Here is a 27,587-nt window from a genome sequence, read left to right on the forward strand (position 1 = left end):
AATATAATTAAATAAAAAACGTGTGCGGTAGTAAAGTTCCATATAGGCAGGCGATGAGTGCCTGTTCTAGGGGTAATATTAGGATTTTTAATCATCAAATGGCATTTTTTTATAATATTGTCAATCAAAATATTTTATTTTTCTTATGATTCTTGTAACTCACTTGCTGTGGACGGTTATAAACAATTACTGGCCCAGTTATATTTATGTAGTTGCGTGTCTGTGAAGTTTCGGTAGTAAACAGTTATTGTTCCAAAAAGTGTTTTTTTACCTGTCTGTCAAAATGGGTTTGTTTTTGTTGATACAGACTTAAGGAATTCTAGGAAGGAACGAGATTAAGAAGTCAGTTTTTAAATAATTATTATTTCGTTATTGAACGCCTCGATTAAACGAAAATTTGTGTTTTAAAACCATTATTATGATTGAAGGAGATTGCAAACAAAACAATATATATTAAGTTTGTAAAATTATACGCATAATGTTTACTATGTTATATTACTCGATTATATCATAAATAACGTTAATTTATTAACAAGGATTATTCCCTTATAAAATTATGAAATGTTTTATTTTTTCATATAAACACGGATTAAATAAGTTATGATGATTTCACTGCCATTTCAATTTGATTATTGTATTTATATTTGACTAAGTTACCCATATCATGCTTTAAAAAGATATTTTTTTAAATAAATTTAATTGCATTTTAATAATAAACTAGAGGTTATCAAAGGCCTTTGTAATTTGTAATATACTTACATAGAAAGAAAAAATTGTATTATGCAATTATGGGTCATTAGCTAATATATACTGCACCTATTCATCAATTAAACATTAGCAATTTAAAACGATTAGCGGTTTATGTATTTTCCACGCTGTTTATAAAGTCATCATTAGCAGCATATACAGAATGATGTTGTATGTATATTATAATTACGTAAAAAGAAACATCTTTATATAATTTTATTGACGTTTGAATTCAACAAACAAATAATACTTGGTAACTATTTTTTATGCGTTATTTTTCTATTTGAATTGTATTATTTCAATTCAACTTGTCGATATCGGCTTTAATTTACTAACCATTGCTGCTATCGATGCAAAATAAACTACGCTATTTATGTGTTCGATTGGGTTAAAAGCAGAAATGCCACTGTCACTGGCAAACCAACCAAAGCAGTAGTGAAAAGACTATTTCTTTTAAGTTCAATGTACAACATTGAATTAAAAATAAATAGTATATTCGCCGCTGTTGGTTTTCCCAAAAACATTGATCACGGACAGTTGTGTTTTTGCTTTTAACCCTCTCAATGACGAAGTTCAGTGCAACGGGAAACTGCATAAAAATTTCATTTAAATTATTTATTGACAATTCTTGATGGAATTCCATTGTAATGAATAAAAATTGAAAAGAATTGTTAAAAAATACTTGGTACACTTTCACTTATTTATTTTGACCAATTAGCGCTTTCACCCTCTAATGGGCATCTTCAGACTGGTGAATATTATACAGTGTAAGGATAATTTATATAAAACTAAATATTTTCTAAAGTGTAGGTACATTTAAAAATAAGTTGAAAAATATACAACACGCAATATTTCAATGGAACAGAGTGAGAATAATAATTGAAACATGTGTTGGCGGTGTACTTTAAGAGAAAATTCTATTATATGAAAAATATTTATTGTTTTATTACAATGTACACGGTCCAACTAAGGGGGCTAATAAGGGTGAGTTTTTAAATTCTATCTGCTAATTTATTAAAATTCTATCGCTATTATTTTTTATCCTATTTAATTAAAAATGATTTTAATAAAAACGAACTACTTTGAACGACGTCACTAGTTCTTCCAAATCAAAAAATGATGGAGTGTTATAGATTTCTGGTTTACGGAAAGCCAATTCACCAATCAGCAGAACTCACCGAAGAGAACTGGCGACGTTAGCGCTGATATACGATACATAAAAATATGTTTTTAAAAGTTTTGGCTTGGTTTATTAACAAATAAAAAAATTTAAAAAAACCATTGAACTTCCTCATTGATACTTTACATTCACATATTTTTAAAATATTTTTTTTAAAGCCAATCAACAGGCTTATGCGAGCCCTAATATATTGGCATTGATGATATATAATACAATGGATTATCTTAACCTAAGCAATCTTAGAACCTATTTAAATGTACAATGGTCATGTCATGATCTGGGCAGACATAGAAAGTGTGTCATCTCAGGTCAGGAGTGATAACACCGCTTGCTTCTTGAATGCATGTATTTTCTGCAAGAACACATCGACAGTACTGTTCAGTTAGATTTTGTTTACTGTTCTGAGGATCCTCGGCAGAGAGGAAAATAATCCAACGTTGGTTCTAAAATTTCCCACATCAAAGAAAGCATCGATACGCAAGTTGCGGTAGGCACACGAAGATCAATCTGAGCAAGGATATCGTGGGCATCTATATAGTTAGATATTATTTTGTGCAAGAATATTAAACTAGCCAAAACTCTGAACTCTAAACTGAAAATGTGAAAGTATTTATGTATTTATTTATATATGGATAATTTATATAGCGCCGTTTTTGTGAAAATCACCTCAAGGGCGCTGTACAATAAATAAATATCCCACCACGTCTTGCAGCTACAGAGCGCATAGATAGTTGGGATTCTTGTTCCTCGTCTCCAATTTTGATATACAGGAGCTAGATTACAGCACGACTTGCAGCTACAGAGCGCATATATAGTAAGAAATCTAGCCCCTATTTACATTTTTGATTTGACAATGAAGTTTAGAGATTTAGTGATATTAAAAAAAAAAAATAGAAGTTAGATTACAACAAGTCTTGCAGCTACTGAGCGCATGGACGGTTGGAATTCTAAACTTTATTTACTAAATTTGGATATTTGATAGTTGATAACATTTACCTATTGAAGCTAGATTACTAATCGTCTTGCAGCTACAAAGTGTATGGACGAGTGAAATTCTGGACACTTAAAATTATCAATAAATTTACAAAAACAAACATTGAGCATAATAATAAATTTATAAAGTGGTGTGGACGGTTAATAGTTAATGATTAATTAATCCAAATTTGTTGCAACAGATAGGGAAAACAGTTTCGAGAAGGGGAATATGGAAGTCTAGACATTTACAGTGCTTATGACATGTCGTTGGCTGGTTTAAGTTACCACTTTGCGCACTGTTTTAAAACATTGTTGAAGCAACTAACTGGTAGAAGAAGAAGTATAAAAATTGGAAAATTGTTTTCAGGCGTTGTCTAGTAGGTGAATTGATTCAGTCGGATGAATCTCACCCACACGATGAAGGTTTCAGCTCTTTTACTTCACAAAAGTCGACAGATGGAAGAGTTGAGGAAATGTGAATGTTTAAACATAGGCAGAATTGTAAAGTGGCCACTTAAACTAGCCAGTGACAGGTCATAAGCCCTGTTAATGCCCAGACTTCCATATTCCCTTCTCGAAAACGTTTTTCCTCTCTGTTGCAACAAATTTAGATCTAAATAACTCCCTAGGGCGGAAATCCAGCCAGTCTGCGAACATTTGGACATAATCAAAACATTGTTGGATCCATTTCTAAATATTATCAATTTTTAAAATTTACGTTGAACCGATTCAATCCGCATTATATGAATATTATAATGAGGAAACCATATTATAGAATTAAATTCTAGCAAGCTTAGAAAAAAATATTTATACAGTGTAATTGCAATTTGAGGGGATTTGAATGACTTAGATATTCGCACAATAAATCTTCAGATTTTGGATGTTCTGGCGGAATGAAGAATATAGTTCTGTGTGTGAATCATACATTGCATCCAAAATATTACCAATACAATTTTTACTAGAAATATCAAGACTTTAAACAGAATAATATTATGTCAGATTTAATACTGCACGAAAAAACGGTTTTACCTCCCTTGAGATACGAGAAAGGCAGGCTGTTGATGAATGATAAATTATCCATAATATTGATTTTTTTAGAAAATTATAAGACTTTATCATACAATCAAATACAAAATTACGTGAGCGGCGTCCATTAATAAAGCAATTTTAGATTTTTGACTCATGTAAGATATGTTGTTATTGCTGATGTACTTATTTGCTTTATTTTCCATTATCGATATTTTGTTTATTCCGTTTTAAAATGTTTACAGGTGTTACAATAAACGCTTATTATTTTTATTTAATCCGGTTAGTTGAATTTTCATGGGGCCGCTTTTTGTGCTAGTCTTTTTTTGTTTTTGCAAATACACCCTTCGATTATTATTTCCATAATGCAAATTCGTTACAACAGGTTTTTACCGTTTATTCATTGCCATTTTTTGTTGTATTTTAAATGGTCCGTACCTACGCAGTACGTTCATAGATTCTTATCTATGAACTTGTCTTCAAGTTAGTATTTACACCGAATACAATGTGATATATTGCGTTTGTTCAGCCTTCTGCAAAATTGTTGTTGTTATCATTATTCTTACATCTAGAATGCAAGAATCCCATAGAATGTTAGTTACGCATTACGCTAAGACCGGCTGCGGGAATTGTGTCGTACATGTGACCTTTTGCCATTTGACATCGCTCACACCAAATTAATGTGTATTTTCCTCTCAGGATTTCATACTGTGACTTACTTACTTATTATACTGTTTTTTGTACTAATATTTCAAGTGATTTAATCTAGTCTTAATGCGCAGTATTTTTTTGTAAATGGCATGTGGGTACCTACCAAATCTACAGCATCAATAGGGAAATATCCCTTTTTTTTACAATTTTAAATTAATACGGGTCTATGAAATACTGTCGAGTAAAAAAAATTGTCGTGCTTATTAGTAGCATAAAAAATTATTTTTTTTAAATTTTAATTTATAATTTTAAATTCCAGCGAAAACGGTTCATTGCATTGGCCACGGCTTTAATACATCACGATTCGGTTAAATTTTGAACTTTGTCACCGTTGTAATTCAAATATAATATCGCCACGAATCTTGGCGTCACAGTTGTCAGGGCCAAACATGTCGCGTTTTTGAAAATACATAATATTTTTTAACAATTTTATTTTTTGAAATGTGCATGAAAACATTTATTCACAATATAATATTGAAAATACAATTAATTTAACTAAATCCATGTCGCATGTCACATGTTTTTATCGGTATTCGTAGTATGTGATTTTTTCCTATTTTCAATAGGCAATTGAGGGGCAAAAAAGTTCAATGACATTTCATTTTCGTTGCGTTTTCATTTTTAGAGCAATCCATTTTGTAAATTTTGACAAAAACCCTACAATAATTTCACATTAAACCTTTTTTTTGAATGTACCTTTTTTGATGCACTTGGCACTAAGAATGTTGGGTTTCATATTGAAAATAGTAAAGTTTTGGCAACAGTACCTTTTTTTCTTTTACTACTTTTGGAAGGAGTTAGTTACCTGTGCTGTAGAACCACCTGCTCGCAATTGAAGGAATTCAGAGTAAGGATTCTAAACAATTTTTTACAGTTTTCGGTTAGAACTGCATTAAAATTAGACAAGGCTTAGGACTTAATTAAAGGTTATTAAATCCTCTGAAATCAACAGAAATAATGGTTAATATTTTTTGCACCCTGCAAAACAATTCATGAAAGGTAAAATAATTAGCTGATTTTATGTTATGATTGGTAGGTAACTTAAATAATAAAATGTGCCTAAAAACTATTATTATAATATAATGTTTATGGTACAATTTCTCAGAGTAATAGACGCCACATCTGTAGAGACTTAGAGACTAGAGACGGCATTTCGCTCTATTGCATAGAACAAAAGCGTTGCAAATTTTTGGTTTGGTTTAACAACAAACGTGTATACGGACGGTTTCGGTTTGCGCTTGTGATTCTCGACCTGAGTATCTGCGGCCCATTGTTTTGCTGTAAACTATAGCTACCTTCGTGGTTGATAATCCTAGAATGATTTTTGTCCACATGGGCGGCTTTACAGCTGTGGCGCATTATTACTCTGATTAAAATTTACTATATTCATTTGAATATTTTAACTCGTCAAATCTTTGTTAGAATGTCTTCGTCGGCGTACTTACACCAGCCTACTGCATAATAAAAAGCGTGGATTTGCCATATTATCATCATCCCTTAAAATTCTGCCGCTTACGCTGTCAAGATAATCTTTATATTTCCGTAACCTTTTGCGACGATGAATGGGCTATTCGAAGCTAGAGAGCCAACATCAAAAAACCTTTCAAATTTCAAAGATCGCTATTTGTTCGCATTGCATAAGTGTCTCCTTTTCCCACCGCTTGAATAGAGAACCGAGGTCCCTCTTGAAAGAGAAGACGTATCTAAGAACAACCTCGAACCTCGTGAATGAGAGAGCGGAGCGGATGCTATCTGCCTTTCTATCTTTCTATAATAGCGAAGTTTTTTAATGTTATGTAATTTGAATTGTATGTGTACGATGTAATATAATACGATGTAATTTGTCGATAGCTTTTGCGGTTTTGTACGTAGGTATTATTACTTCTATCGCATGTGGATTGTGGAACCGGATTAGAGTATGAAGATCGCGCATCGATGGGCTTAAATAATAATATTACGTGTTATTTTGATTCCAGTGTGCTGTGAATTTAATAATAAGAAATGTTTCTTTTGTACTAAAGAAGTTTTATTTGCTCTCAGGAGAAAATATTATGGCTTAGTTTAATTACATACGAGTACTTGGTCATGTTTTATAAGCCGACGCGACGCGACGTGATGAATAATTTCGAATAAATAATACACTTTGTATTTTGCGAGTAAGAACACAACTAATGTTTATATTTACACGTTATGATGGATTATTTTGAATAGGCACCCGAAATTTGTGTTCTTCATTAATATTAAATTCTTGTGAAGTATTTTATTTATTTTATATTTAAAATGTTATTCCACAAAGTAAATGCTCAAACAATAAATAATATGACGCGATAAACTTTTATTTTACGCAGTTTTATTTTAATAGACGTTGCCTGTTATACTTTTGGAAAGGCTATTTAAATATACTAGTTCTAGCTAACGGATTTTCCGGTTTTCTTGTGAAATTGTGCTGTAGAATTCGCGTAAAAGCTCAACCGACATGTCGGTACACTAGTATTACTGTAGTACACATCACATGTACATACACTACTAACTTATTCAATGGACTTGACTTCAAACTGGATTACAACGCTAAACACGCTCCGCTCCACAGCACCTTGAGTCTATCGATTAGTAATAACTGCGAAGCCGTACTTCTCCTTAAAATCCTCTTATCTTCTAAATAGCGTAGTTATCTTAGAACACTTCCCTAGTTTATACCGATCTTAAATTCCGTATTCCGTGCTAATAGTTTTTTCTATGGTCTCGTTCTTTCGTCTCGTATTATTCGATCTTCCTATTATTACAAGGTAATGCGATTCTTAAGCCTACGTTAGTAGATCCAGTCATGGAACTTTTTGTCACCTTATCAGGATTATCGAATTACTTCCTTCTTCTTAGTCATAAAGAATGTTCTTCCTAAAGTTGCCGGCGTGTGGGATAGAATATTTTAGATCCTACGTAAATTATTCTAATGCAGAAATCGATTATATTTTGTACGCAAATATCTTGCGTCGTTAATTGATTACTGTTCCTTGTGGCCTTCCAATTATAACTAATTTTCCATCATATTGTATCCTCGGGGGTTTGAAGAAAAGATGGAGATTCCTTAATTATACACTAGTCTAATAGATTATTTAAATTAGTATGCGATTGTATACCGCCTTTTGCGAAGACTACTTCAGCATCACCACCTTATTAGCCACCTTTATTTTCTTAAACGCTTCGTCTTCATCCTTTTTAATGTGATGTAAAAAAATAGATATCTGTGAATGAAAAATACTTGCAACGCAGATCTTTGGAGCGGTCAATGACGGATATATGATACATATGGTGGCGTCGCGTGACCTGGTGTGTAGCGAGATGTATCCAAATCTCCTCGCGGAGGTGGGCCGTGTGATAATGATGATTGATGATGAATCCTTCCAAAATGTCTGTCTTATGAACTGGAAGTTTCGGTATTAGGGATTAGACAAAATGCCTCAATGGCAAAAGGCTTTAAATAATGGATGTTGCACTAGAAGTGACCTAACCCATATCATAATATTACATTTGCAAATATTTGTCACTTACCGCTTAGTGGGTACTCTGTACAACCTCGAATTTCGTCTCAAGGTATGATCATTGTTTCTGATTTATTTCGTTAGAATTAGAATTAATACAAATGTCTAAGGGCCAGTTGCACCAAAAAAACTTCAGGTAGAAAAGTTACAAGTTAAATAATTGTTGCGGTTTCGTCAAAATAGGCAAATCAGGTCGTTCTATTTATTTACACACATGAGTTTATTGTACATTATTTGAGACACAAGTCCCAACTCCATGGGACTAAAAGTCCTGTGTTGAGATGGAACTAGCAATTAGTTGATACAGACACATGAGTATATCACCACTAATATAGGATCAGAAACATAAAAAATCTTTTTTTTAAAAAATACATGTACCTATATATATGGCACATCAATATGGTAAACAGTATATCTTACTTTATTCCTGAATCCCATTTTGTCCGTTTTGATGAAAACTCAACAATGTTTTTTTTAAATTTATTTATACATTTTATCATAAAAACAAATTTTATGTTCACTTTGTCCAGCTAACACGGGTACATACCCCGTTCCAAGCAAGGCAATTACATTTTTAAAAAATATATTTTTTTTAAAAGATATTTTAGCGTTTTTATAATTTACGCAAATATTTAATTTTGAGCGCCATTTTCAACGAGTTGTAAATAACTTACTATTAGAAAATGGGAATCAAGTTGTGGGGATTCGAACCACGGACCTTTGATCCGTGAGTCCGAGACACTAGCCACGGGACCACAACCCGATTCAATACATGATATTTGATTTTAATACATGATAATATGTAGTTGACAAGTTAATAGAAAGCACAGACTGATAAAATAAAAACTTACTCGTATACACATTTTGATACATATACATAATAGTCCAAAATATTACATGAATTTTTAAATTACGATTTTTTATTAAAAACATTAAATTGTTATTGTGTTAAAAATTATAGATTCATTAAACTTATTCAAAATTGTAAATACAATATTGAATTGCCTCGAATTCACTTCAGGTTGCCTGGAAGAATTACTAGACAGGTACCACCGTTTTATAGTAACAATTCACGGACAGTGTATACTTGTAATGCTGTATTAAATAGACACCAGGAACTCGGCAATAGTTATTTTCTCGTATCGGATAAATTTAGTGTAAGATATCGTTCTTATATATCAAACTTATTGAACTTTTTTCAAAGATGGTGAATGGTAACTAAGCCTTAAGAATAATTGTTATATGAAACGTGCTTTATGATTTTCTTGTTATATTTATCCTTTAAAATATTTTATTATTTCTTTTTTAAAAATATTTATTTTTAATTTTTTGAAACTTCTACTGAATGTGTTATTTAATTTTTGTTTCTAAATCTCGAGTATACAGTAATGAATGTTTTTTTTAAAATAATTAAACGAAATATGTTTGTATTATAAGTTTTGTAAAAGGCAATTTTGTCGTATATGTTAAAGAAATAAAATCTCCTAACCGGCGTTTTCGTTTATCGCAGGGCTCCGAGTCATGGGTCGTGGTGCGCAACCTGCGCTCCGGCTCGGGCGGCATCCTGGACCCGGACGACCAGCTGAAGGACGTGGCGGACGACCGCGAGACGCTGGTGGCGGCGCTCGGCGGTCGCGGCCGGCCGGACGGCCCGCTGCCGCTGCACCACGGCGGGGACGGCGCCAGCGGCAGCTCCGCGGGCACGGCTAGCCCCGACCTCTTCCGGGTAAGAGACAACAAATATCTTGACGAAACTCATAGCGTTTTCGTCCTAATGAATGTCCACTAGGAATACATCTAAATAACATTAGGCGTCTCGAACGAGATTTGTTTATATTGAAATTTATTGCAACAAAGAGGGAAAAAAATATCAAGGGAATATGGTAGTCTAGGCACTTACAAACCCCTAAAATGTTAAGGAGACCCTAGAAGAATGAGCGAGGCGTCGGAAGACCTCAAAAAAGATGGTCCGATTACATAGCTGCTGTTGGGGTAAAAATTGGTTGCAAGCAGCAACCGACTGAAAAAAAATGTTAGGATATGGAAGAGGCCTATATCCAGCAGTGGAGGACAAAAGGCTGAAGAGGAAGAAGGCACTTACAGGGTTCATGACCTGTCATTGGCTGGTTTCAGTAGCCACTTTACACACCGTATAACATTCACCACTCTGGCTATGTTTAAACATCTACATTTCCTGAATTTTTCCAACTGTTGGCTTTTCTAGTTTACTAACGAGCTAATGAACTAACATACCCTATCGCTGTCAGAATTGTGAAAATTTGATTGAGGGTGACAGACGAATTGACTGTATATACTTAGGCTACTCTGACGCCGATAGGGGCATTGAAAGCAGTAATTGTAAATTAAAAACATTTTAAAAAAACGCGAATCATTTGTAAACAAAGATTTCAAAAATAAAAAAGAATTCCGTTCATTACAGCTAAAAAAAATTGTTTTTGCTATGTGGGGATCTGAAAAATACCATTAAAACAGATCCGGGTAAGTGGGTGGGGCCAATGTTGGCTTTTCTGATTTAAAAAGCCTTGTAAATGCCATATTTTCTTCTAAAAATGTTTTCCTTCGCTGTTGCAATAAATTTGTATCCTAATAACTACTTGGGGAGTGAAATCCACCTATAGGTGCGAAGGTTTTCACGGTCACTGTCACCAATATTATGTATCTTTTTTGGGTGCTACCGTGTATGTTGGATTTGATCCGACGTTCGGCTACCATTGCAGGAGCCATCTTCAGGGAAAACTGTGTGTTTTATAGAGAAATGTATGTGTTTAAGTACTAGTAATTTGTACCGTGTCACAGTCAGCAGTAGGCACATTTCTAGTTTTGTAGGAAAGAATAATTATGTTTATGTACTAGTAATTTGTACTGTGTCGCAGCCGGCAGTAGGCACATTTCTATTCGTTTTTGTCATATGTAGTGCTGGGAACCATGTTGAATTTAATTTAAGCCCGTCGTCTTTGTTTATATTATTTGGATGTCTGTGTATTTCAATTGCCTCTTTTATTATTCGTGCACTATAATTACTAGGTTTATGTAGAATTTTTGGTTCAAAGGCGAAAAAATGTCCTGTGTCTATAAAGTGTTCCGCTATTGCGGATTTGTCTGGATGCCCAAGTTTACACGCTCTTTTGTGTTCGTCAATTCTCTTCTTTGCTGTGCGCCCTGTTTGTCCAATATACACTTTATCACATCCTTGGCAACTTAGTTTGTACACGGCTTCAGTTTCCAGAGGATTTTTACTAGTACTTAAACACATACATTTCTCTATAAAACACACAGTTTTCCCTGAAGATGGCTCCTGCAATGGTAGCCGAAACGTCGGATCAAATCCAACATACACGGTATCACCCAAAAAAGATACATAATATTGAAATCCACCTATGTTTGTAATAAAAACATTGGGATGAGAATCACAATTTGTTTAAATATTGTTCATAAATGATACCTAGTTTTTAAAACAGTCTGAATAATTTGTTTATTATCTCTGTTTATTAAGTTAGTCTTCTTTGTTTATTCTCAAATGTAAAAACATTTCAAAAAAGTATATTGTTAAGTGTCCCTGGCATGGGTAAGTTTGTAAGAGTAAAATATGAATAAATAAATGTATAAGTATGTTAACGTACGCACAAGTACAAATAGAACATAAAACCTTTTGATGAACAAGCTTATTACAATTTTACCAAGTTATTGCAGTAATAATTATACCTACAAGCTATGTATTACAATTTTACTAAATCAATTTACAAGGGACTACGTACTTGCATGTATACATTTAACTTGTGTTTCAACATCCGTATTTTTTAATATTTTTAGTTATTTATTTATTATACGACACAAGTGCCTTTTACAGTATAATATATAACATTATAAAGGATTAAGTTAATAAAGTAGCTCACTCCCCATTACGTACACAAGAATTGTTTTTTTTCTTTTACGTAATGGGAAACGTTAATGTAAATATATGTATTTAATTAATATAAAAATTGTATTTAGTAGTAATATTTGTTACCTGAATAAAAAAGTCAATACAAAAATAAAAATCAACATTAAAACACGAATATGTTATAAGATTTAAAAAAAAATGTAATACAACAAAATACGCACTTAAATTGTTTATAAAATACAAGTTAATCATAATACGGCACAAGTGCCTTTTACAAATAATAAGTTTAGTAATAGTAAACATATTTATTTAGAAATTATTTTAATGCATAGAGACTCTAGTTTAAAATGTTAATATGAGAGGTACATTCATTTCCTAGTCTGTGACTGTCTGTGTCATGTAGGTGAATAACAGTTTAAGAAAGGTAACAATATAGCGAATTTTGTCTAGTTCTATGGAATGGTATTTATTAGAATGCTTAGGTTGATTTTCGGCCTCGTGGTATAACGGTCAGTGAATTTGCCTACCATGCAAGAGGTCTCGGGTTCGATTCCCGACATGGTTGATATGAAATATTGATTTAAAGGGGTGTTTTCACATTAGAATATTTCATAGTCCCTGGACTGCTACCTGAGGCGTAATACTGATCATCTGACCTTCATGTAACAAAATTGATCAAGATACGCTGCAATTGGTGTACCGATGCAGTGCCCTATGCACCATAAGGGAATGATGGTGATGAATGTTTATTAAATCCAGGATTCCGCAACAATTGAATTTATATTTCTTTATAATAAAATAAATAAAACAACTTTGTTTTTTACCACTAATTTTTGTTTTTCACCGACCGGTTTCAAAGCAAACAAGCTTCTTCAAGGTTTACGTAACTAATGAATTGATTATTTTTTTATTTCTATCATGTTCACTAAATACTACACGTGGATCCAATAAATCAAGTGGTGGTAATTTGATATCATTATTTTCGAAGTAAGACAGGAGAGGACTAAAAGAAATATTGTTTATTTGGTTATTAATTATTGTTTTTTTATTATGAATCGCTTTTTTAATTTCTAAGATTTCTACGTTGCCTAATTTTAATATTTTATTGAAGAAGAAGCTTGTTTGCTTTGAAACCGGTCGGTGAAAAATAAAAATTAGTGGTTAAAAACAAAGTTGTTTTATTTATTTTAATGAATAACCACAAAGTTAGTGCTTCAAATATAAACTTTTTATTATATTTCTTTAATTATTCTGGCGATTTTTTGGTCCTATTCTTGTTTGGAATTCTTATATTTTAATTTTTTGTGGCTTCAGTCATCCGTCTAAGGATGGATCACTCAATTAAAAAAATCTGGAATAATTAATGCTAATGTTTCCTGTTGCAAGAAAAACAATACATATTTTAGAGTTGTACGAGACATTTTATGTTTTTATTACATACCATTTTAGTTCAAATTGCTACTTAAATGCGATGAGATAACTCCATTGCTATTATATGACTTTTTAATTACCTGTCTGTGTGAATATTTGTGCCATTAATATAAATATGTTTTGTCCAGTGTCTTTGTTCAAATTTATTGTAATACTTCCAAATTAGCATTTTAAATATTTCATTACCCAACTTATTTATCATGGGAACTATTATTTACAAAGAAGTAATTTTAAATTATTATTTTTCACAAACCGCATTAGTATTTACGACTTTGTCTATTCAAAGTGGTTTTGTGTAAAACAAAGTTTAACCCTTCCGGGCCTAAGGGGGGTATTAGGGTCCCCCGGGTAGCATATTTTCCCAATAACTTTTTTGTTCATCAAATTGATTTAATTTTTTGCATAATCTTATATCATAACGTTAAGAGTGTATCAAAATTATTAAAATATTTTTCTGCCGAATTCTTTCGATAATAATTCACACTTGTCTTTGTTTTTCCCCCGTGCAAACTGCAAACATTACAATTCATCGCTTTACGGTTTAATACTCGTTAATATATTTGGTCAGTTAGCTCGTGTACTTTTTGCTATTTGGGCACAAATTTTCCAGCCATAACTACATAAAACTGGATTTCGTGCTTTACATTTTACATGCATTCCCGCTTCCAACAGTCTCAACTCCCTGTGTACTGCCGTGCTAACGCGTAGCAAGATTTTCGATCGGTGTAGTTCAACGTATGGCAGAGAGAGTAGGGCAATGCCATATAGCATCCTTTCGCAACAATATTTTATGGAAGAATGTATGAATTTCACAAAAAACTCGTTTATAAACACTACCATGATAATCATAATTACATTCTTTGTTGTGATAAGTCTTATTTATAGCTTTCTAACTGGGGTATTCCTGGTACCCTTCTAAGGAACTCGCACATTTTTTTTAACCTTCAGTCTCGGAAAGGTTAAGTAAAGATGGGAAAATATTTAAATAATCCCACAATTTATTTAGTAGGTTGTTCCTGAACAAGAATATAATTTACGCAGTGTATAAAACAATTAAAAACTATGAGAATGTAAGTATTTGGTGGAAAAAATTGGATGCGTACTTGCATTAGAATTTAATCAAAAATTTTAATCAGCTTTCTTTTTATTTTAAAAATCAGTTTGTACTAATTACAAATTACACATTTTTTTTACACCTTTTCGTATTTTTTTGAAACCTAGAACATCTTACTGTATAAAACAAAAACAAAAAATACGTCGGTTGAAATCCTATATCCATCTGCAATTTAATGTGAATTAGTAAGTAATTCTCAAATTACGCACTTTAAAAAAAGATTTGTATGCATTTTGTTAATTCATAAAAATAGAGGTATGTTTAAAGAATTAAAGAAATATGGATGTTCAAACATAGGTGGAATAATGAATGTTACATATATATTATTAAATATATACATATATATTATTAAATAAAATGGCTGTAGGTGTTTATGTTGTAAAGACAGTAAAATATAAATATGTACTTACTTACCTTTAATTATTTAACATAAAAGTTTAAAAAAAACAACAAGCAAACCAACATGCTGTTTACCAATAGGGGTAGGCAGAGAGGATAGAGCGCCACACCTTGTTATTACCTTATACAGACCTCCATTCCTCTACATTCATACACAAGCCGATTATTCTGACTTTTGACATGTCCATATTCAAGTAGCTGTTGGATTTGGTGATGCCATGTCTTTTTCGGTTTTCATCGTATTCAGCATCCTTAGGAAAAGCAAATCTTTTTAACCATTCGTTTGGTGTCCATTCGCTTAACATTTCTAATAAGCGCCTCTTTTATTCTCAAATTTAAATAGCAGCGTCCTATATAAATTAATTCATCAATTTCTCGTGGGATGGAATCATTAGGCAGAATTATTTATATCTATCCTAGGTACTTTTTAAAATTAATTTCAAAACCTCTCTTTTTCTCATAAATTATTTGAATTTTCCTCTTAGGGCGGTGGCGGAGTGGGGGTAGGGTCAGCCGACTCCTGTGGAGTGGAGGTGGGCGCAGGGGGGCTTGGGACTGGAGGTCTCCAGGTTCGGAGGGGAAGCGAGCCCACCCTGCATCAAGACAACCTTCCTCATAATCAACCTCCCCAAGTAAGATTTAATTGTTTTATTTATGACTTGTCCTTTAGGGGCAAATAAGGTAATAATGATAATTATACATTTGCAAACATGTACAGATCTTTTGCAGACCCATACTTATTTAATTTTTTTCCTTTTTTTAATGTTTTATGAAGTGTAATTTTGTATTGCTGATTAAATTTAAAAAAATATATATTTATGTATCTTTCAGTCTGCCATTGAAGATCAAGAGGTAAGCGGCTTTCCTTTTCTCATTATTAAAAGTGAGATATTGCAAAATAACATGCTGAGTGTGTAAACATGGTATTGTGGGTACGTGGTACCTTACTATATTGTTAGTATTAATAGACTAGAAAGGGTCCAACAAAAAATATTTTTACAGGCCGACTACCGGTTAAACCTTAACTTTTCTAACTATGCTGAAAGTATACAGTACCATGGAAAAAACTCTTAAAAATCGAAGAATTATGTTAGACCAGTTATTTTTATACAAATTAATAAATAATAAAATTGATTGCTCTAATCTACTTGAAAGACTTCCATTCCGTGTGCCATCTAGACCGACAAGACAAAATCTTTTGTTTTATTCAAATAACGCATCAACAAACTTTTTGAAACAATCTACAATACCTAGAATATGCGACTGATATAACAATAGATTAACCGACGCTGATATTTTTTATGACAATGTATGTAAATTTAAGTGAAAAATCACAGAAATATTGAGAGAAGCATATATTTAATTAACTTTATTATTATATACATATTTTTCATTTCTTATGTGTTATATTTAACGTAATTTAAATTATTGTATCAAGTGTAATTTTTTTTTTTATTGTGTGCATGAGTGTCCTACACTAGTATCAAGCGAAGGCGATATGATTGGCTGGGCCATATACTGCGGATGCCTCTTGAGAGTCTTAACCCACTTGCCTACTTTACAAGGGATCAGGTTCTCGGCGTCCTGGATGTACTGAACGTCCACTGCTGGCTAGAGATGCATGGAGACTCTTTGTGGACTCCATATGCTTCAACTAGGGAGCGGGATGGAATGATTAATAAAATTACTACAACTAGGTGACTGCGAATCCAGCATTTTTGAGCTACCCACTAAAAAAAAGCATATATTTATGTCTTCCTCCATAAATGCTTCAAATAGACAAGTCGTGATTCATTCGAATCATATTATGATGATTTGAATGCATGATTTGTCTATTTACAGCATTCATGGGGATGATAAAAGAAATGTTTTTATTGGGTAACTCACAAATGCTGATTTTGAAGTAACCTAGTTGTGGTAATTATCCCGTAATACATTTTTAAGCTAATAAACATAAACATATTATAAATTTTGTGATAATGACTTGTGCAATACTTTAGATTTTTTAACATTTTAATTTCGAGAGAATGCTTATTTTTACATGTAATACTAATTCATATAATAATAATAATAATGGTTTTACATACCAATTCTTCTACTTCATGTTTATGGTAATATTTTTCTCTGGATTGTGTGTAGTCTGCTTAAGTAGGTACAACCTGTTTTAAGGCCGACATCAGTATGTTAATTTTGAGAGAATCCTTAATTATGTTTTTCTTTAGATTTGAATTTTGAGAGAATTTGTAATTTCATATTTCTTTACATAAGTTTTTTTTGTTAGTTGGCTTCAAAGCGCTGGTCAGCGGCTGTGGTTTTCAGAGACGCGACGAGCCCTCATATGATACAGCCAGGGGACAGTCCTCCTCAGGTAGCTGACCACCACAACTCCAGCTACGATAGCAACAAGCTGACCCCCATTTCAGGGCAGCATTTCCAGAGGCAGTCTAATCGCCTCTCCATGCAGTTCTCTGGACCTGGGTAATTGAATTTTTATTTATTTACGCCCTCACAGTTTTCACACATTAGAGTAAAACATAACCATTAAAAAAATTTTAAAAATTAAAAAAAAAAATTAAATTGACAGAGTTCCTATTTAAATGGTACCATAGCCAAGTTAAATACATTCTGACGGTGAAAAGGAAAAAGTTACCAAGTGACATGTAGTAACTTTGCAGAAGAGCCAATTAAAGTTTTTTTTTTTTATGAATACAAAAATCTCATATACTCATACCTATTATTTTAGTGTAATTACTACGTTATTTTAATAAAAATTTAAAATATGATATTTTCTATTTATAAAAAAAACTCTGATTCGCTCTTCTGTAAAGTTGCTACATGTTGCTTAGTAACTTTTCCTTTTCACCATCAATATATATATATTATATCTGTAGTATGTTTGTTCTTAAAACAGTGGAATCTAGAGAACAAATAATTATGCTATGTTTGAATAACATGGACTTTCACAAGCTTCATATGAGAAGTGAAGATGATTTTAGGCTTCCTAAAGTGAGACCGACTAAAAACAACCTTCTGTTTAATAAATGCCCAATAGTGATTGCCAGAAAAACTCAGGGAAGCTCAAAACGTATCCCATTTAGAAATTATTGCATATCGATAATGATCAAAAATAGATTAAAATATGTATAGAATGAATGTGTGTAATAATAGTTTGTAAAATTTATTTCTATTTTTACATCTAAATAAAGATACAGTATAATACAAAATAGGGTATTTACTATACACATGGCAATCTAAAGACTTTGGTGTATGCTGCCTGCCAACTATCACAACATGATATTTTTGCTCTTCACAATCTGTAGTTCATTTTAAATTAAGTTTTCGAAAATTAATTAGTATTTTAGAGAAAAAAAATCACATGTTTGTGAAACATTTTGCAGGAGTGGTGCGTGGGCCGATGCAGCTGAAAGGGTTCAAGTTTGCAGCACCAAAAGCTTACCAAGAGACTCCGCCAGAAAGGAACCCTTGGGACAAGACACAAGTCTTGTAAATAATCAAAATCACAGGTAAGAATATTTGCTATCGTGAACTCCACATGGTACTGTATAAAAGTTAAAAGATTTGTTTGATATGAAACAGCTTCTATCTAAAAAGATAAATAAAAATGTAATTATATTCAATATGTTTCTTTTTTCGGTGATACCGTGTGTGTTGGATTTGTTCCGACCTTCGCGCCTGTTATTATATTCATTAATTGTCTAAAATGTCTCGGGAGGAGTTATTGAAAATATTATGGAATATGTTACCTAGCTAACGCGTGTAACCGTAAAGTGCCAAACTCAAACCAAGCGTATTACTGTGAAAGTAAACATATTATTTTAATTTTGGCCACTTTGGCATTAGTTGGTTGGATATGCAGTCGAACCTTTCTAAAGTGAGACCCCCTGAAAAGGGCATTTATTTTCTAATTCTGGACCACATTGTCCCAATGTTAATATTAAAAAAAAATAGTAAAAAATACTTAATTACTCAATTATCTTTTTGCTACTAGGTAACCACTGTATATTTATTATGTACAATGTTTAAACTTTCAGGGTTGAGGATATGTTGAGATGGGTATCTGGAGTAAACAGCACAGTACAACCAGCACACGCACAAGAAAGACCACTGGATAGATTACCAGAATTACCTTGTAAGTTCAAAAAATTATATTCCATTCATTGACTCTCCAAGTACATTAAAAAATCCGCATTCATCATATGTATATGGATCAACTGCTGCTATGTAAATTATTGCACGCTGAAAATATTTTCGGGACAATAAATTAAAGCTGTTTGAAAGTGCCTATTTTATTTATAGACATATATTACGTAACTTTCTAATATCACATGATCCACATGAAATTTACCAAGTATAATCAGAAATTCAAAAAAATATTTAAAAAATGATACAATAAAGTATTTTACATGTCTTTAATCAGCTCTTCTGAAAAGATAGGGCCTTACTTATAATTATAAACCTGGTATAAAGTTACGTCTAGGAGTAACATATAGTGGTAGAATAAGGATAGAAATACTATCCTTGTTCCACCACTATAATAAGGATGATATTCCCATTCTTATTCTACCACTTTGCCTAGGCGTAACTTTACACCACGTTTATAAGTAAGGCCCATAATGATTTTATTTTTACAATAATTAACTCTTAAAAGACTGTGCTAAAAAATCCCTCTGCAAACAATGCTGTAACATCATGTTACCAATATTTAGATATTTTGAAACATAATATATAACAAACGGTATTTAAATATATAAATTGAGCATATCGTTTTTGCGCCTTGAAAACCGGCTATGTGCATTAATTTTACTAAATAATTTTTATAAATATTCTACTAAATTTAATAAACTAAATAATAAATAAATTTAATTAACTAAATAATAAATAAATTTAATTAACTAAATAATAAATAAATTTAATTAACTAAATAATAAATAAATTTAATAAACTAAATAATAAATAATGTATCAATTTTCATAAACATACTATAATTGAAGTATTCATTAAAATAAAAATCAATGTTTCCAGAGATTCCTATTCTAGTCTGCGATGTTTATTGTTTCTTCTGAACATTTTTGTGAAAAACACGTAGCCGATTTCCAATGCGCAAAGTCGATCTATATTATATTAACAGATTACAACTGAGATGAAGAACTTTTTGGAGAAGGCAATATAGAAGTCCAGGCATCTACAGGGCTTATGACCTGTCATTGGCTGGTTTAAGTATATTATATATTGTTTAGTAATCTATATTCCATACTTTATAAAAAAAATCACATAATTTAGGCCTGTTATAGTAAAATACAACTTCATAATTTAAAAAAAAGAGATATTTAAAGCTTATATTCTATCTAGACTCAGGGGAAATTTAGCCACACAAGAGTTAACATAACTACCATCGGTATACATATTTATTTGTTGTTTCAAGCACAGAAGATAAGCCAAATTTGAAAAGTTGTCGACACAATCAAACTTAGAGTGATGACATTGATTCCTAGCTTTGTTAAATTGTGTACAAAGTAAAAACACCTCGAGAGATACTAAAAACCAGTTTTATTCATACAAGCAAACAAGGTCCATACTATTAAACAGTTGCGAGTGAATACTAGATTATAATCATAAATATTGAAGTTATGTGTTATGTTAACTCTGATATTCATATTCAATAATAATTAACGATATTGACGCTCACATTTTCCAAAGCATCCTGTTGACTGTTCAGACACATGCATGCAAACAGGCATAATAAAAATCTTCTTTACGAAATATAAACCACATTTTTACATATTAAATACATAATATGATTATATTTTGTCTCAATTGGTTATGTAAATATTAACACAATACTGTATTAGCCCGAATATAAAGTGATGTTTTTTTTACTAAAATTATTTTGAAAACAATAAAATACTTGCGTTATATTCGGGGTTAAAGATTAGTGAATTTTTCCTTTGATTCCTGCTACAAATATATAGGTCATATTATATTTAGGCTAGTACAGTATTTTTTATGTTAATACATATTTTAATTTTGTTAAATTTGATAATTTCATGATTGTTTTTATAATATACACACTTAAAAATCCCAATAAATACTTTTAAATCTCAGCAATAAAAGCATAATCTTTATTTAGGAATAAAAATTATGTTAAAATTAATCCTGGAAAATAGTTTTCAGATTTATTTAAATTAATTTATACACTGTTCCCGGACTGGTACCGCAAGCGTAAGAATGATCACCTTACCTTCATGTAATGGATGATCGAAATACTGTGCATTTGGCCTTCCAATGCAGTTATGAATCAGATGATTGTGAAATTAAATGCAATGCATGCAATTTTTTAATATTTTTTTCAGGTCTTGTTAAAATAGTTATAATTTCGACAGTCAAATTGTTATTCATTGAATTCACAAAATTTCAGTAAATTTCGTGAACCTTTTTGGTGATGATAAAAGTTGGGTGATTTTCATTTTTAAATTTTTATTTCTGCGATATGTGTCAATTTTGTGCATGTCTTTAATCCACAAATTGGGAATAACGTGTCACCAGTTTCATCGCTCTGCTTTCAACGATAATTTTTCTTTCCAGTGACACCGACTACGCCGGATGGCAGCAACAGTGGCGTGGAGGTGGGGGTAGGGTCGGTCCCTGTGACCGGGAGGGGGGGGCAGCTCAGCAGTGTGGCTCTGGTCAAGGGGGAGAGGGGCCTCGGCTTCACCATCACGACCAGAGACAATCCCACCGGCGGAATGTGCCCTATATACATCAAGAACATACTGCCAAAGGTAAATGAAATCTTGTCGAATGTGTAGAAGCACGTTGAACATTGTCAATTTAACAATATGTTACTCAGCTATTTTTTTTTATAAAATATTAGATGGAAAAAGAGTGGTATGATAATAACAACTTTTAAATACATAAGAAATCTAACTCCTTAGCATCTTATCCCTTCGTTCGATAAGATTGTTCCTATCCTATACATTAATCTCACTCTAATACTGTCAAAATCGTATTTCTCCCTCATTTCCGCCACATATGAACGAACACTCTGGGACTCTTGTGCAAACTACAATTAATTAAAAAAGATGAGTTGTTAATTGTTCTATCTTTTTTCTTCAAGTACCTAAGTAAAATACTAAAGGTATTGCAAAAATTGATACCTACATTGGTTAAATACTAAATTATTAAATGAATATACTATAATATAATCAAACCCTGAGTATTTAGTGCTTTTAATTTATTTAACTTTACCATTTGGAACACTACTTTTATACTCTATGCAGTAAAAAAAGTTTTTTGTTTTTAACGCAGTAACTATACTGAATCAATTTAAGTAGAGTTGATCATATAAATCCTATGCAGAACAGATTCTAGTAAGGAGGACTCGTAAAAGAATTATTAAATGTGCTAGTAATATCCAAATTAAACCATTAAATTTAATTTCAGGGTGCAGCAGTAACTGACGGCAGGTTGCGCGCGGGTGACCGAATGGTGTCCGTGAACAATGTGCAAGTCAGCGGACTATCACAGCAGCAGGTGGTCTCCCTCTTGAGGAGTACACCGACCCACTCCACGGTTACCATCGTAGTGGAGAGACCGCAAACTGCGGCCATCCAGACCGTCAGTGCTGTCCATGCTCGAACACAGGTGGGTGAATAAATTGTTTACTCGATCTTATCCTATGATTGTTGATTACTTAACCAAAATACACTTACGTAATACCAGAATGGTTTGTTCAGCGATATTTTTTACTACCTTGCTAGTGTTGAACATTTATAAATGCTTGAAGTGTTGGATTCATTTTGCTCATTTATATACATTTGATTATTTTAGCAGCATTTTCTAGTATGTACATATGTAATGTAAATTAAATATTTACTCCCGGAGACCAAAAGTTTTTATAAAACTGTGTTAAAGTTTTTAGTTAGTATTTTGGCAAAAAATCTAATTTATGATCTTTACTTTATTAAAGTGTAATTTTAAAACTGCAGATGATCAGACATACGCTGTAGTTCTTAATTTATCTGACTGTCACATTTTAATCAGGGTTACTGCTACATATCAACAGAATGTTTCACTATATTCATTTGACAAATTTTTTAGCGGGTTGAACCACAGCCGAGTAGTATGAAATTCAAGGAGAACAATATTGGCACACAGAACAACTCTCAACCATTTGTGATTGACGGAATTAGGAAGGATGATCCGGGAAGAGTGTCATCAATAGTGAATGCCTTCAATCAAAATAATAACTCCATCAGAGGGAATATCAAAAAAAGTTCTTCTAAAGATGACCTGTTACATCAAGATCAAATGAATAAGTCAGATCTATCTCTGCAAGATGCCCTGAACTCTTCCAATACGGTTAGTTTGAAATTTACAAATTGCCTTTTTTTTATAGTTACATAAAATGATACATGTTTTTTTTTTCTATTACAAATTACTTTTATATGTATATTTTGTTAATGTTATAACTGTAACTTTCCAAAAAAGAGAGTAGCTCTTGTGCTTGGAGAGTGACTTACACGTTATAGTTATTTAGTAATTTTATTTACTTGCAAATATGTATGATAATTTGTATGAAATATTTTGTATCCATAGTTTTGTAGTGATTTTTTATCCTTATCTTTTTTTAAAAAAATATACCTGCCTTTGATTATGTTTAAAAATTATATATTTTTTTTAACTAAGCATTTTTAAAATACAAATTTACAAAAATAGTCAAACATAAAAGGTAAATAATTTAGATTAGATCATCATAAAGATAAAATCAACACTTTTTGTGGCTTGGTTTTTTGGTAATAAAAAATAATAACGAAGAAATGAGAAAAAACTATTTTTTGTGACTTGTTAGAAGGGACTTGTGTGTTTGAAGTGACATTTTAAAATCAAATATTGAAATTTATTTGGTATATCAATGCCATTAAGTCTTATTCCTACCAAACATGTGAAAAACAAAGAAGAATGATATTTTTATTATTATTATATTATAATAATAGTGCATTTAATTTTATTTCTTAATTAAAAATTTAAGAATTGTTATGATTTTTTAATTTCTTTTTTTTGTTTTCTTATTAGGTATTGGGCTTAAGGCATCGTTCTGTAATGCGGTTAGACATTCCAGTACACGATTCGGAAAAAGCTGGCCTTGGAATCAGTGTCAAGGGAAAGGTGACTGTCGGATCTAATCCTCAAGACTTAGGCATATTCATCAAGTCTGTGCTGCATGGGGGAGCGGCTTCAAGAGATGGACGGTAAACAACTTTTAAAAGTGTGCGCATGTTACAAAAATGGTAGAAAGAGAAAGACGTATGCTATCAAACATTTTATTTCCAGATTACACACTAATGATCAGCTGTTGAACATCAATGGTGTATCTTTGGTTGGACAGTCAAATGCGGAAGCCATGGAAACATTAAGGAGGGCTTTAGTTCACACAAGAAGTAATATTCAAGGGAATATTTCTCTCACTATAGCGAGAAGAACTGGTAAGAATTACCTTTTGATTAATCTAATAATTACATACATATGTCACTAGAGGAACTTGCATATTTGTGCTAGTTTGCTGTTATGTAGCACATATCGTGACTACGACTAGGTACTTAAAAATCAGCATTTTGCAATTAACCATTAAAAATACATTTTTGTAACTTGCTCCATGAATATGTGAACGAATGCATTCAAATTATCATATTATTATTTAAATGCACCACGACTTGCCTATTTATAGCATTAATGGAGGAAGATACAAATATGTGTTTTAGTGGTATACTCAAAAATCCTGATTTTGATATTATCTAGTTGAAGTAATTACCCTACAATATGTGATCCATAACAGCAAACTAGCACATATTATCAATGAGGAACTTCAGCTCTACGGGAAATTAGATACAATAAATGTTTTCTTAAGTGCGGTAAAAATTGGAGCAAAACTTCATGAAAATGTATAGAATTTTTCAAAAATTAATAACTACTTTGAACGACGTTACTGGTTCATATGAATCAACCAATGATAAGAGAGTTATGGAAGATTTCCGGTATGCTTACCGTAAATGGACCGATGGGCAGAACCGATTAACAATAAGCAAAAGAGAACCTCTGATGTCATACGCGGAGTTATTTCAGAAATACAAAACTTTAAAAAATCATAGCGCTATTAATATGATATATAAAAATTTTTTTTGGCTTAGTTTAATAGTCTATTAACAAAAATGAAATAAATTAGAAAACCACTGAACCTCATCATATAAATGCTACATATTTTTGATGTTTGATGAAATCAGGAAAATAAAAATAGCGACAGTATTTTTTTTACCAAATTTGTGCCAATACAAATTATATGCAAACTGAAATATTTGACCATTAGTGATAGTCATTTTTTACCCACTTTATACACAGTTGTCTAATTTTCCTTACAATTAATTCTTTTTACAGAAAGTATGGATAGCATAGCAAGATGGAAAGATGACACGCCTCCCAGTGTCAATGAATTATCCAATTCAAACGATAATATTCTCACGCATTCTCGCTCTTTTTCGCCTTCCCACAACACAGTTATATACAATCCTAGCTCCCCCCACAAGTCCACAGACATGTCGAGAGATAACAGTAACCACAAGTCACTTGACTCAAATTTCAACAAAACTCCGCACCAATACGACTCAAATTCCAACAAGCTGAACGATACTCACGTCAGCAATCAGTCAGCAAACACGAAGAAACATTCATCAATAGTAAACATAAATAATAACAATACTAGTTGGGTGAGCACACAATCCAAAGACATGAGAAGTTTCGACGAACGAGATGCGAAGTTGCGTGACGCAAATGACCGAGATAAGAGAGATAGTTTCGAGTGGGGTCGATTGGACGGCTGGAATCCTGTGATAGACAGGTTGACGGGTTTGAGGAACGAGAGCTATTGCATGGCCACCCAGGGAGACGTGTCCATGGTTAATGGTGGTCGAGAACACCCATTTAGGCCGCTTCCGCAGCCGAATGCTCTTCCTCGACACAACATCAGATCGCCGCCACACAATGTTATTATAGAAGAAGACTACAGCTCCAACAAGTAACTATTGCCATTTTATTTTGCTTGATTAAATTTCAATGGATATTTAAATAAAAAAAGTTCCGTCCCAACCATTCATTATAATATGTACAAATATTGATTCTTTTACATAAATAAAATAAAATTAATATAAAAATAACTTTCCTTCACTGGTGTGTCCTGTGCCGAGGGAAACATTTTACATAATTTTGAAACGTGCCTTAAATATGTATTAAACAAAATTTTATTTTTAAGATTTATCCTATAAAACAAAAAATACAAATAAAACACCTTTTAAGCTATTTGACCTGATCCACTAAAATCCACATAAAGTTTAATATAGTAGTACATTATCAGACATAATATGCTCATACATTTTGATTTACTAAGCTGTATTGTAAACTTTATTTTGCCACCCTGTTTTATTTTTATTTCTACTTGTGAATTTTTATCAAATAAAATCTTTCAAAACAAATTAGTGCACCGTACACCACCTGGGATTCCGGGTTTTCCGGGCTTCGTGGTGATGTCACTAATTCTTTATTCAATATTATTGTTCTCAAACGAACCTCTCATGGTACCAAAATAATACAACTCAGTCTTATTTTCTAGTAATAATAAACTCTTCCTTGTTTAGGATGGGACCCGGTGGAGTTTGGGAGTCTGGGAGTGAGAGTGGTTGTGGTACGGATGGAGGGGGTTTCTCCAGAGACGCGATTGGCCGACGCTCCATGTCAGAAAAGAGACATGCCGCAATGGATGCCAAAAACACCGGAACTTACAAGAAAATCAAAGAATTGAAAGCTGGAAACGGTGAGAATTTTTTTAAACTCATTAAAGGAAAATTTTCCCCTTTTTTATATTATCACAGTGATCAATGAACAACTGTTTATATAGCAGTTATTTGAATGAAATGCTAATGCATTTTACCTTTTCAAAACAATTTTTTTTTCTTTTATTGAGTTATGACCCCTCTTGAAAACTAATATAGAAAATATTTATATTATACTCCCATAAAAATAAAACTATTCAATTAAATATATTTTCAGTGCAAGTGGGACCGTCTCTAGGCATGCGAAAATCTTCTAGTCTAGAATCTCTGCAAACTGCCATTCAAGAAGTTTCCCTTCACCAAAAGGGGAGAAATAACGATCCAATCTATGGACGAGCTCATCAACGTAAGCCTTTCCCCAGTAATTTTTTACATTATGATTTATTATTAGACTCGGTTATTCAAATTTTATATAATTTTTTTTTTAGCTCTAAAGCATTGGTTGACGGACAACGGTGTGGAGGGCATGGTTCGTGGTACCCCAACACAATCTTCTTTGTCACACAAGAAACCGGGAATACTCAAGTCTATTTCCACCATGCTTAGGTAAAGTGACATTTTTACCTATTTTATGGACGAACAATTAGTCAAATTTTAACTACCAGCCTAATTTGCCATGTATGTAATTTGGTGTTGTCAGAATAAAATCCGTCGAAGTTCTGATTTT

General features: G+C 32.3%; 1 protein-coding gene across 8 annotated transcripts in view; it reads left to right on the top strand.

The window, feature by feature from the left end:
• The window catches only part of baz (par-3 family cell polarity regulator), a 40,413-nt gene that overhangs the window by 7,877 nt on the left and 4,949 nt on the right, over positions 1–27,587 (top strand). For all 8 annotated transcript variants that reach the window (XR_015825091.1, XR_015825092.1, XM_088241377.1 and 5 more), the window contains exons 3-16: positions 9,689–9,904; positions 15,509–15,655; positions 17,305–17,501; positions 18,422–18,547; positions 19,076–19,173; positions 21,627–21,823; positions 22,485–22,685; positions 23,142–23,402; positions 24,117–24,292; positions 24,375–24,526; positions 25,473–26,109; positions 26,726–26,901; positions 27,138–27,266; positions 27,349–27,466. Coding sequence is in view for 6 of the 8 variants with exons in the window: in XM_088241377.1 (XP_088097503.1) it covers positions 9,689–9,904; positions 15,509–15,655; positions 17,305–17,501; positions 18,422–18,547; positions 19,076–19,173; positions 21,627–21,823; positions 22,485–22,685; positions 23,142–23,402; positions 24,117–24,292; positions 24,375–24,526; positions 25,473–26,109; positions 26,726–26,901; positions 27,138–27,266; positions 27,349–27,466 (2,831 nt within the window). In the remaining 2 variants the exon portion in view is untranslated. The remainder of the gene's footprint in view (positions 1–9,688; positions 9,905–15,508; positions 15,656–17,304; positions 17,502–18,421; positions 18,548–19,075; positions 19,174–21,626; positions 21,824–22,484; positions 22,686–23,141; positions 23,403–24,116; positions 24,293–24,374; positions 24,527–25,472; positions 26,110–26,725; positions 26,902–27,137; positions 27,267–27,348; positions 27,467–27,587) is intronic.

This window comes from Micrasema longulum, unplaced genomic scaffold (assembly GCF_059751315.1).
Source record: "Micrasema longulum isolate JH-2025_06_02 unplaced genomic scaffold, ASM5975131v1 h1tg002872l, whole genome shotgun sequence".
Lineage (NCBI taxonomy): Eukaryota > Metazoa > Arthropoda > Insecta > Trichoptera > Brachycentridae > Micrasema > Micrasema longulum.